This window comes from Entelurus aequoreus, linkage group LG06 (genome assembly GCF_033978785.1).
Source record: "Entelurus aequoreus isolate RoL-2023_Sb linkage group LG06, RoL_Eaeq_v1.1, whole genome shotgun sequence".
Taxonomy (NCBI): Eukaryota; Metazoa; Chordata; class Actinopteri; order Syngnathiformes; family Syngnathidae; genus Entelurus; species Entelurus aequoreus.
The window spans coordinates 77668405-77681677 of record NC_084736.1 but is presented as its reverse complement, the minus strand read 5'-3'; the positions used below and the strand labels follow the sequence as shown (position 1 = coordinate 77681677).

Below are 13273 nucleotides of genomic sequence, written 5' to 3'. Positions count from 1 at the left end.
CGTCCTTGTTTGTGAATGACTGAGCATTTCATGGAATCTACTTTCATACCCAATCATGGCACCCACCTGTTCCTAATGTGCCTGTTCACCTGTGGGATGTTCCAAATAAGTGTTTGATGAGCATTCCTCAACTTTATCAGTATTTATTGCCACCTTTCCCAACTTCTTTGTCACGTGTTGCTGGCATCAAATTCTAATGTTAATGATTATTTGAAAAAAAAAAAAAAGTTTATCAGTTTGAACATCAAATATGTTGTCTTTGTAGCATATTCAATTGAATATGGGTTAAAAATGATTTGCAAATCATTGTATTCCGTTTATATTTACATCTAACACAATTTCCCAACTCATATGGAACCGGGGTTTGTAAATATATACACACACACACACACACACCCACACACACACACACACACATATATATATATATACACACATATACATACATATATATATATATATATATATATATATATATATATATATATATATATATATATATATATATATATATATATATATATATATATATAAAATGACAAATAGTGGTGCCAATATTCGGCCCATCCGATAATTAGTCCATCTCTAATTATCACTGTATCTATACTGTATTGTTTTTAATACTATATTTATTATCTAGACATTAGTTTTTAGTATTGGAAAGTATGTTACGTGCTAAAATTGTGGTGTTTTTTTTGGCGGCCCAACTGAATTTCAATGAAAATATGTTTTTACTAATACGTCAAAGTGACCCCTACGAATGCATGCCCACTATCACAGCAAGGGAATCATGGCACAACAAATGGTGGATCATCCGAGGGCCTCACTTAGCTATCTTATCTCTACTTTTAATGTGTTTATCTGAGTGTTTTAGCCTCTTTTTTTTTAGGTAGAAAAAGTTGCAAATGAGATATGTTTATTTGAGGGATTTCCCATTTGCTGTGCTCTTAAAATAAATTAATTAAAAAAACCTGCAAACTACCAGTAATCTTTAGTTGAAGACAGGCCGTGTAAACAGTAGAAAGTTGGTAGCATGTGTTGAGAAGTACATCTAACCTCAGATCCGCTGCCTCTCATGAGGTACTCAGGAATAGCATAGATTTGATTTTCCATGTCCACCTTTTGCTCGCCATTCGCCATAACTGTAACCAGAAGCACCCGGAACGTGGATCCACCAAGGTCAAGGGCCAGGAAATCTCCTTGTTCTTTAAACACAAAATCATATAATATATATTTAAGAAATGACATTACACATATACATATTTTAGGTTTGATTGGTTATACCAACGCTTGTGTGTGCTCCAAGTAGGGCTGGGCGATATGGCCTTTTATTAATATCTCGATATTTTTAGGCCATGTCACAATACACGATATATATCTCCATATTTTGCCTAAGCCTTGAATGAACACTTGATGCATATAATCACAGCAGTATGATGATTCTATGTGTCTACATTAAAACATTCTTCTTCATGCTGCATTAATATATGCGTATTTTAAACTTTCATGCAGAGAGGGAAATCACAACTAAGTCAATTTACCAAAAGTGTATTTATTAAACAGTTATTAAGCAGTGGCACAAACATTCATGTCATTTCCAAAACAGAAAAAAGCCAAAAGGCTTGTTTCCATTGTGGTCCATTAAAATATTCATCACATTTGATACATTCAATAATAAAATATATATAACCTGTAACATGTATATAAAAAATTAAGTTAAAAAATTGAGAAATTATGTACATATACACAGTATACATGTCAGCTTATTTGAAAAACAATATATACAAAAAATGAGGCGGGGTGGGTATATACACTATGTACATGAATTGTAAACAATTGAACAGCTTAATTGCTCAGACAACATTGTGTTTATACAAGTTTTGAATGAGGGACAACGTTAATGTGTCTTGTATTCATATTAGCATTTAAGATAGCCCATTGCACCTTAACCGTTTAGCGCACTATGGGCGTTGGCTGGCAGTTAGCGATTAGTGGCAGTATTGGTGCTAGCTGCAAGGTAGCGATTAGCAGCAGCATTTAGACACTGATTGCTGGATAGCAATTAAGTGCACTAGCTGCTAGCAAACGATCAGCGTGCAAGCTTGCTTTTCTCGAAATTGTGCACGATCACCAATGCATGAGTTTATTGACGCACGGTTCTCAATTACGGTTTTACGACAATTTTTTTTTGAAAACAGTAATAGTAACCGAGTTTTACCGCTGAAAAAATATATTTATGCATCCCTAAATCTAAAGATGTCCAATAATGGCTTTTTTGCCGATATCCGATATTGTCCAACTCTTAATTACCGATTCCGATATCAACCGATACCAATATATACAATCGTGGAATTAACACATTATTATGGCTAATTTTGTTGTGATGCCCCGCTGGATGCATTAAACAATGTAACAAGGTTTTCCAAAATAAATCAACTCAAGTAATGGAAAAAAATGCCAACATGGCACTGCCATATTTATTATTGAAGTCACAAAGTGCATTATTTTTTTTAACATGCCTCAAAACAGCAGCTTGGAATTTGGGACATGCTCTCCCTGAGAGAGCATTAGGAGGTTGAGGTGGGCGGGGTTGGGGGTGTATATTGTAGCGTTCCGGAAGAGTTAGTGCTGCAAGGGGTTCTGGGTATTTGTTCTGTTGTGTTTATGTTGTGTTACTGTGCGGATGTTCTCCCGAAATGTGTTTGTCATTCTTGTTTGGTGTGGGTTCACAGTGTGGCGCATATTTGTAACAGTGTTAAAGTTGTTTATACGGCCACCCTCAGTGTGACCTGTATGGCTGTTGACCAAGTATGCATTGCATTCACTTGTGTGTGTGAAAAGCCGTATATATTATGTAAGGCTGAAACGACGCGTCGACGTAGTCGACGTCATCGGTTACGTAAATACGTCGACGCGTCGCATATTTACGTCACACTACCGTCATGGCGGACCGCAAAGCAGACGGTGCGAGCGAGGGGGAAAAAAATCACGCCAAAAGTGTGGGAGTATTTCTATACACGGCCTAATAATGTTGTTGTATGCACACTGTGTCGAGCGTAAATGGCCTATCATAGCAGCACAACGGCTATGAACGAACATTTGAAAAGAAAACCATCAACTAGTCAATCGTCCGCGCGAGCATACGTTGTCATCATTACACAAAAACATGAATGTGTCATTTGTATCTGCTAGGGGTGTAACGGTACGTGTTTTGTATTGAACCGTTTCGGTACGGGGCTTTCGGTTCGGTACGGGGGTGTACCGAACGAGTTTCTAAGCTAAAGCTAAAGTCTTAACAAGCTGCTTTGCTCCTTCTGCTTTTGTCTCAGCACGCAGCATTGTCCCACCCACACAACCATCTGATTGGTACACACGCAGCATTGTCCCACCCACACAACCATCTGATTGGTACACACAAAGCGTTATCAGCCAATCAGCAGTGCGTATTCAAAACGTTACCAGCCAATCAGCAGTGCGTATTCAGAGCGCATGTAGTCAGCGCTTCAGCGTGGAGCAGATAGGTGTTTAGCAGGTGAGCTTCAGGCAGCGGACTCTCCCCAAATGATAATAAACACCTCCCAGTCAACTACTAGTAACATCACTATGAGCCCGTTGACCTTCTAGAAACTTAAACTGCAGCTCAGCTCACTCGCAGTCCTGGCTTGAGGTGAAGGCTAATTACCTCTCAGTTCCAGCCACATCGACCCCTTCTGAGCGCCTATTTTCAGCTGCTGGCAATATTGTAAGCAAGAAAAGAACCAGAGCATGTAGACATGCCAACCTTTCTTCATTACAACTGTTAATCACTCACTGGAATGAGTAGAATTGGTTATTGTGTACTGTGTTGGACTGGATGTTTATTTTGCACATTTTAAAAGCAATACTTAATGTTTTCAGTGCTCCAGAATATTTAGATTGGCACTTTTTTGTATTGGATGTTTATCTTTATTTTTGCACATTTTAGCAAATAAGCAATACTTTCACTTTTGTTGAAATGTTTACACTGTTGTTACAGAATATTTCGTTTTGCACTTTTTTGTATTGGATGTTTATCTTTATTTTTGCACATTTTAAAGCAAAATAAGCAATACTTTTACTTTTCAATCAATCAATCAATCAATCAATGTTTATTTATATAGCCCTAAATCACAAGTGTCTCAAAGGGCTGTACAAGCCACAACGACATCCTCGGTACAGAGCCCACATACGGGCAAGGAAAACTCACTTTTGAAATGCTTATACTATTGCAGAATGTTAAGATTTGCACTGGATGTTTACTTTTATATTTGCACATTAAAACGCAAATAAGCTACTTTTAATTTTGTTGAATGTTAAAAGTTTTAAATGTTTACATTGTTACAGAATATTTTGTCATGTTGTTGTCAATGTTGACTGAGTGGCCATACTTCTTTTTTTTTGTAAATAAAAGCCATGCCTTTTGAAAAAACGGGCCTACATTTATTTTTTCATCTTCATTTTAAATAAAAAAAATAATCGGTAAAAGGAAAAATAATCTATAGATTATTCGAAAAAATAAATATATCTATAGATTAACCGATTAATCGAAAAAAATAATCTATAGATTAATCGATAGAAAAATAATCGTTAGCTGCAGCCTTAATATTATGTGATTGGGCCGGCACGCAAAGGAAGTGCCTTTAAGGTTTATTGGCGCTCTGTACTTCTCCCTACATCCGAGTACACAGCAGCGTTTTAAAAAGTCATAAATTTTACTTTTTGAAACCGATACCGATAATTTCCGATATCACATTTTAAAGCATTTATCGACCGATAATATCGGCAGTCCGATATTATCGGACATCTCTACCTAAATCTGTTGAACTTGTTTTTCTTGTTTTGTGTCTGGGAGATTAGATTCAAGTACTGCACATACACAAATGTACCATAATTACCCGCCTGCTGACAAATCGTAGCCACTTTACTCAGAATGCCTTCAGCTAAACTATCGAAGCCTTCTGTACTGGTCCTGAAAACGCTTCCATCTACTAGGTGATGTGTGGTCAAAAAATAGAGATATTATTTCTGAGGAGCAATACCTGATCCATCAGGTGTAGAGAGCACATACGTTGGCAGCATCTTGACAGCAGCTGTGGGGTTGGTGTCTCTGCAAAGGCCTTTGTCCATTTCTCGGCGAAATCTCATAGATATATCCATCACAGTTGTATCAGACAGATGAAGCTGGTGCAGGTACTTGTCCAACTAAACCGTTTGAGAGAAAGAACACACCAAAATATGTAGAGCATCGAACCTACTGAACAGTGAATGTGTGTTTACACAAATAACACTTGCCATCTGGCCTCCCATATTTGGTCGTTACATGATTTTACAAAGATTACTGCTGCGGAAGCTAATTAAGACAGTCTGCAGATTGGTCTAGAGCAGGGGTCACCAACCTTTTTGAAACCAAGAGCTACTTCTTGGGTACTGATTAATGCGAAGAGCTACCAGTTTGATACACACTTAAATAAATTGCCAGAAATAGCCAATTTGCTCAATTTACCTTTAACTCTAAGTTATTATTAATAATTAATGATATTTCCACTTAATTGAACGGTTTAAAAGAGGAGAAAACACGAAAAAAATGACAATTACATTTTGAAACATAGTTTATCTTCAATTTTGACTCTTTAAAATTCAAAATTCAACCCAAAAAAAGAAGAGAAAAACTAGCTAATTCGAATCTTTTTGAAAAAATAAAAAATACATTTATGGAACATTATTAGTAATTTTTCCTGATTAAGATTAATTTTAGAATTTTGATGACATGTTTTAAATAGGTTAAAATCCAATCTACACTTTGTTAGAATATATAACAAATTGGACCAATCTATATTTCTAACAAAGACAAATCATTATTTCTTCTAGATTTTCCAGAACAAAAATTTGAAAAGAAATTCAAAAGACTTTGAAATAAGATTTAAATTTGATTCTACAGATTTTCTAGTTTTGCCAGAATAATTTTTTTGAATTTTAATCGTAATAAGTTTGAACAAATATTTCACAAATATTCTTCGTCAAAAAAACAGAAGATAAAATGAAGAATTAAATTAAAATGTATTTATTATTCTTTACAATAAAAAAAATACATTTACTTGAACATTGATTTAAATTGTCAGGAAAGAAGAGGAAGGAATTCAAAAGGTAAAAAGGTATATGTGTTTAAAAATCCTAAAATCCTTTTTAAGGTTGTATTTTTTCTCTAAAATTGTCTTTCTGAAAGTTATAAGAAGCAAAGTAAAACAAATTAATGAATTTATTTAAACAAGTGAAGACCAAGACTTTAAAATATTTTCTTGGATTTTCAAATTCTATTTGAGTTTTGTCTCTCTTAGAATTAAAAATGTCGGGCAAAGCGAGACCAGCTTGCTAGTGAATAAATACAATTTAAAAAAATAGAGGCAGCTCACTGGTAAGTGCTGCTATTTGAGCTATTTTTAGAACAGGCCAGCGGGCTACTCATCTGGTCCTTACGGGCTACCTGGTGCCCGCGGGCACCGCGTTGGTGACCCATGGTCTAGAGTACCTTAAACAATTACATTTTAAATACAATCTTAGCATATGTTTATTTTGTTAAACAGATATTTTGAGTTAGGTCTCATCAGTAAACCGTTCATGAATAGACCACGATAAAATAAACATACAAAAGGACTATAACAGAATATAAATAAAAACATAGAAAAAAGAATATAAAGGTTATAAAAGTATTGTATTTGATTTAAGCATTTGATCACCAACAAACCAGTCAGAATCCTAACACCCGCAGCTCACAGAAATAATCAAAACTCTGTAGTTAGAAAATAGCATATATAAAAAATATCAGACAAATTCCCTTGCGGGTCTGCTGCTCCAACCCAAGAACACGGCCTTCACTAACGAATACGGAGGTGAAAACATTCTTGCTGATAATTGGCTTACTCTGCTTTGGGGCTGCTCATCTGTTAAGGGTAAAGAAAGACTAAAAAAACAACAATATTTTAAACTGTTAAAACTAGTACTGTTGCACGTGCGTGTAATGCTTCACTGTCCTCAAAATAAACCATATACATTTTCATATAATATACAGTCGTGGTCCAAAGTTTACATACACTTGTAAAGAACATAATGTCATGGCTGTCTTGAGTTTCCAATCATTTCTACAACTCTTATTGTTTTGTGATAGAGTGATTGGAGCACATACTTGTTGGTCCCAAAAAACATTCATGAAGTTTGCTTCTTTTATGAATTTATTATGGGTCTACTGAAAATGTGAGCAAATCTGCTGGGTCAAAAGTATACATACAGCAATGTTAGTATTTGCTTACATGTCCCTTGGCAAGTTTCACTGCCATAAGGCGCTTTTGGTAGCCATCCACAAGCTTCTGCTTGAATTGCTGACCACTACTCTTGACAAAATTGGTGCAGTTCAGCTAAATGTGTTGGTTTTCTGACATGGACTTGTTTCTTCAGCATTTTGGGAAGGGCATCCTAAAACCTTAATTCTAGCCTGATTTAGCCATTCCTTTACCACTTTTGACGTGTGTTTGGGGTCATTGTCCTGTTGTCATGTTGGTCTGTGCCCCAGACCCAACCTCCGGGCTGATGATTTTAGGTTGTCCTGAAGAATTTGGAGGTAATCCTCCTTTTTCATTGTCCCATTTACTCTCTGTAAAGCACCAGTTCCATTGGCAGCAAAACAGGCCCAGAGCATAATACTACCACCACTATGCTTGACGTTGGGCATGGTGTTACTGTGATTAAAGGCCTCACCTTTTCTCCTCCAAACATATTGCTGGGTATTGTGGCTAAACGGCTCAATTTTTGTTTCATCTAAAAACTAAGGCAATGGTCAGTCTGTCCAGATCAGGGGTGTCAAACTCATTTTAGATGGGGGGGCCACATGGAGAAAAATCTACCGTAATTTCAGGACTATAAGCCGCACCTGACTATAAGCCGCACCAGCTAAATTTAGGGGAAAATACAGATTGCTCCATATATAAGCCGCACCCGACTATAAGCCGCAGGGTTTTGATGTGTAATTACCGTAGTATATAGGGGTTCCTGCTACCACAGAGGGGATTGTCGGGACAGAGATGACTGTTTAGGAACGCAAAGCGTCCCATTTATTAACAATAAATCTTTCAATCATTCAATCAAACTATCACATCTTTGACATGGCGAACAGCATTCGTGCAGAGTACAAATAATACAACGGTGCAAAGTAATACAAAGTGCTCGCCTGTACGTTATCAAAATAACCAGCCTACCGGTATATGAAAAGTCAGTCTTTAATCATTGTGTCATCGTCTTCCTCCTGCGTACTAAAACCACCGAAATCCTCTTCGTCGGTGTCGGAGAAGAACAGGCCGTATATAAGCCGCACCCTTGTATAAGCCGCAGGGACCAGAACGAGGGGAAAAAGTAGCGGCTTATAGTCCGGAAATTATGGTACTCCCTTGTGGGCCGGACTGGTAAAATCACGGCACTATAACTTAAAAATAAACACAACTTTAGATTGTTTTCTTGGTTTAAAAATAGAACAAGCACATTCTGAAAATGTACAAATCATAATGTTGTGGGGTTTGTTTGTTTTTTAAACTTACATGTTGCGGTTAATATTATTCTATATTTATTTATTGTTCTTTATACTTTCTGAATAAATTATGTGATAATGTTCATCAGTCAACACATTGGTGTTAATTTTCAATCTATCAAGATAAAAAAATGATATCGAAATCAAATTACAGTATGTTATTTATGTACTGGTAGTTTGATCATTTTTCTCGACTGATGCACTAACATCATGTGGTTTATTTTGTACATATGTAGCATCATCTACAAAGATACAAAGAATTGCTATTGAGATATCCAGTGGACACATTTAGAACTGCTGTTTCTTTCATTCAAAAATTTCAGATTCATTTTTATACTTAGCAAACTCATCCCGCGGGCTTGATCCGGCCCTCTGGCCGGACGTTTGACACCCCTGATGTGGAAGACTCACACTGACTGTTGTTAAAAGTAAGTACCGGTATGCTCAACACTGCAGGAATAGTTATTTGTTAATGCATACTTTTTTCCCATTGACCCTCTGTGTTAACCACCTGCGTGCATGGTAAAACACACTATATTGACATACTATTTGCTCACACATACTGTTAAAAACCATGGCAATGGTCAGTCTGTCCAGATTCAGACTGACCATTGCCATGGTTTTTAACAGTACGTATGAGCAAATAGTATGTCAATATAGTGTCAATAGTATGTCAATATACCATGCATGCAGGTGGATTGATTGATTGAAGCTTGTATTAGTAGATTGTACAGTTCAGTACATATTCCGTACAATTGACCACTAAATGGTAACACCCGAATAAGTTTTTCAACTTGTTTAAGTCGGAGTCCACGTCAGAGGTGGGTAGTAACGCGCTACATTTACTCCGTTACATCTACTTGAGTAACTTTTGGGAAAAATTGTACTTCTAAGAGTAGTTTTAATGATAAATAATGATAAATGGGTTGTACTTGTATAGCGCTTTTCTACCTTCGAGGTACTCAAAGCGCTTTGACAGTATTTCCACATTTTACCCATTCACACACACATTCACACACTGATGGCGGGAGCTGCCATGCAAGGCGCTAACCAGCAGCCATCAGAGGCAAAGGGTGAAGTGTCTTGCAACATACTTTTACTTTTACTTGAGTATATTTATAGAGAAGAAACGCTACTATTACTCCGCTCCATTTATCTACATTCAGCTCGCTACTCGCTACTGATTTTTATCGATCTGTTAATGCACGCTTTGTTTGTTCTGGTTTGTCAGACAGAACTTCAAAGTAGGATCTATCGCATGCCTGCGTTTCACCAATCAAATACAGTCACTGGTGACGTTTGACTCCGTTTCACCAATCAAATGCAGTCACTGGTGACGTTTGACTCCGTTACACCAATCAAATGCAGTCACTGGTGACGTTTGACTCCGTTTCGCCAATCAAACAGAGCCAGGCGGTCACATGATTAACTGCACATAAAGTTTCAGCGGCAAACAACAAGAAGCTTAAGCTTACATGAACTCAACGTCAAATTTGAGGAAGCACATTGCGGTAAGTAACGTTAGTAGATATTTTGGCTGTCACCGTAGGCTGATGTTAGCTTCCCTGCTATGAATCACTGTCAAATGTACATCGTGTGGGGACATTTATTAACGCACTGCAGCCTCATAGACAGACAGACAGAGACACACACACTCACGCATGCATAGAAACACCAATCAGAAGTGCACAGTGTGTTGTCAGGTGCAGCCCACACCTATCAGAGTTTATGGTTTGCGTAAAGGCTAACTTGTTATTTTCCTTTGTAATCTCTGCCTACTGAGCCTATGGTGCTGTTAAGTTATTGTGGCTCAATTTGCCTTAATTTTTTTATGTTAATGTATTATTATTTAATATATATTATTGTTTTAGTTGCTTAAGAGATATTCCTGGCTCTGAATTTGCTCATTGCCATTTTTATGTTTTTGTGCATTATTTGTTGCCGTCATCATTAAACGAACAGGCTACTCATCAATTACTCAGTACTTGAGTAGTTTTTTCACTACATACTTTTTACTTTTACTCAAGTAAATATTTGGTTGACTACTCCTTACTATTACTTGAGTAATAAATCTCTATAGTAACAGTACTCTTACTTGAGTACAATTTCTGGCTACTCTACCCACCTCTCGGTTTTTTTTTATTGATTGATTGAGACTTTTATTAGTAGGTTGCACAGTGAAGTACATATTCCGTACAATTGACCACTAAATGGTAACACCCGAATAAGTTTTTCAACTTGTTTAAGTCGGGGTCCACTTAAATTAAATTGATCATAATACAGTCATCACACAAGATAATCACATTGAATTATTTACATTATTTACAATCAGGGGTGTGGAGGGGACGGGTGTAGGATATGGACAGCAAGTAGTGGACAAAGAGAGAGAGAGAGAGAGAGAGAGAGAGAGAGAGAGAGAGAGAGAGAGAGAGAGAGAGAGAGAGAGAGATCAGAAGGCATAAGAAAAAGTATCTGCATTTGATTGTTTACATTTGATTATTAGCATTTGATTATTAGCAATCCGGGGAGGGTGTTAGTTAAGGGTTGTAGCTGCCTGGAGGTGAACTTTTATTGCGGTTTTGAAGGAGGATAGAGATGCCCTTTCTTTTATACCTGTTGGGAGCGCATTCCACATTGATGTGGCATAGAAAGAGAATGAGTTAAGACCTTTGTTAGTTCGGAATCTGGGTTTAACGTGGTTAGTGGAGCTCCCCCTGGTGTTGTGGTTATGGCTGTCATTTACGTTAAGGGACGTAGTTTGACATGTACTTCGGTATCAGGGAGGTGTAGTGGATTTTATAGACTAGGCTAAGTGCAAGTTGTTTAACCCTGTCCTCCACCTTGAGCCAGCCCACTTTGGAGAAGTGGGTAGGAGTGAGGTGGGATCTGGGGTGGAGGTCTAGAAGTAACCTGACTAGCTTGTTCTGAGATGTTTGGAGTTTAGATTTGAGGGTTTTGGAGGTGCTAGATGCGTAATCGAAAAAGGGTTGAACGAGAGTTCCCGCCAGAATCCTCAAGGTGCTTTTGTTGACCAGAGAGGAGATTCTGTAGAGAAATCTCGTTCGTTGGTTAACCTTTCTGATTACCTTGGTTGCCATTTTATCACAGGAAAGGTTAGCCTCTAGAATGGAACCTAGGTAGGTGACTTCATCTTTCCCGGTGATAACAATGTCACCCACTTTTATAGTGAAATCATTGAGCGCCCAAGACCAGACTTAAATCCAGGGGAGACAGGGCCTTCTCTGTGGTCGGCCTCTCTGAGGATTTTCTCCACCTGTGACTTGTCCTTGTCGGATACCAGCAGTCGGTCCCGAATACGTTTTTCAACTTGTTTAAGTCGGGGTCCACGTTAATCAATTCATGGTAGGTAATAAAGAGTAAATGGGGGGAAAATATGCATTAACAAATTACTATTCCTGCAGCGTTGAGCATACTTGCTTTTAATAACAGTCAGTGTGAGTCATCCAGATAGTGCGAGGGAAAGGAACCCTTTTTTATTATTTTAGAAGAGACTAATTAATCTTTAGTCCATATTAGTAATGCACGTCGTGCTTCATATGAATGGTCCGAATGCCATCTTTATTTCACAACTATGTGCAAGCAAGACATTATTTTATTTCGGGGAATCTGATGGCGTCTCGAAGTCTGATTTCCTGGTATGCTATTTCTGCTCAGACAGCCTTCGCCACCCTAGCTCTATTCAGTCATGTTGAAATGCTCCATTTAAGAGGCTTTTTTCCCCTGGGAAACCTTCAGGTCTGCTATTACAAAAACAGAGCCACTGGCTACCCAAGTACACTCTTTAAGCAACTACTCACTATATCTGACTTAGAACAGGTTTACGGTTGAAAAATATGAATGTTATGTCTCTGCCGTGAACACCTCACTGGTGTCAAAAGATGATGTTGACATTTATTCGGACAACAACCTTTATTCACCGCGGCCTGCTGGCTATAGTGTCGAGTACACTAAGTCGAGTACACTAAGTAGTCACTACATGTTTTTATTCAAGCCCAATTGCGTTACTTACTTTATATACTTGCTCGTCATGGAGTTCGGTGGAGTATCTATCCAGTAGACTCGAAGCCGCCATCGTTACTTGGCAATGAGTAAACGTTATTTTACCGAACAAGCCAGTCTATTTTCGTTTTACGTCTGAAGTTAAAAAGTTTGAAAAAAAAGACAAACTTCCCGTTTCCGGGATTTCGGCAGGGTGATGACGTCACGTCTGTTCAAGTCGCTGATTGGCTGCAGAGAGGGCAAGAGCGTGATGACGTCGGCTGTTCCGTCGACCGCCCTGTGCTGTTGCTGCGGGGCGGCGTGGCGCTGATGCGGGTTGTTGTCAAACGTGCGGGCCGGATAAGGCCCGCAAACAGGTTTCAGCCAGGTGAAGTTTGCAAAGTATAAAAATGAGCTGACATTTTTGAATGAAGGAAGACTGCAGTTCTAAATGTGTCCACTACATGTCGCAATAGCAATTATTCGTATTTTTGTAGATCAGTGGTCCTACTGAAAGCCACTACTACCGACCACGCAGTCTGATAGTTTATATATCAATGATGAAATCTTAACATTGCAACACATGCCAATACGGCCGGGTTAACTTATAAAGTGCAATTTTAAATTTCCCGCGAAACTTCCGGTTGAAAACGTCTATGTATGATGACGTATGCGCGTGACGTC

At 38.0% G+C, this 13273-nt stretch overlaps 1 protein-coding gene across 1 annotated transcript in view; it reads right to left on the bottom strand.

Annotated features, from left to right (window-relative positions):
* hk2 (hexokinase 2) overlaps window positions 1–12786 on the bottom strand; it is a 92809-nt gene extending 80023 nt beyond the window's left edge. Inside the window, exons 1-3 of the mRNA XM_062051593.1 lie at window positions 12621–12786; window positions 5058–5220; window positions 1057–1205 (exon numbers count right to left, since the gene is read on the bottom strand). Coding sequence (XP_061907577.1) covers window positions 1057–1205; window positions 5058–5220; window positions 12621–12683 — 375 coding nt within the window. The 5' untranslated portion in view covers window positions 12684–12786. The remainder of the gene's footprint in view (window positions 1–1056; window positions 1206–5057; window positions 5221–12620) is intronic.
* Between the last annotated feature and the right edge of the window lie 487 nt (window positions 12787–13273).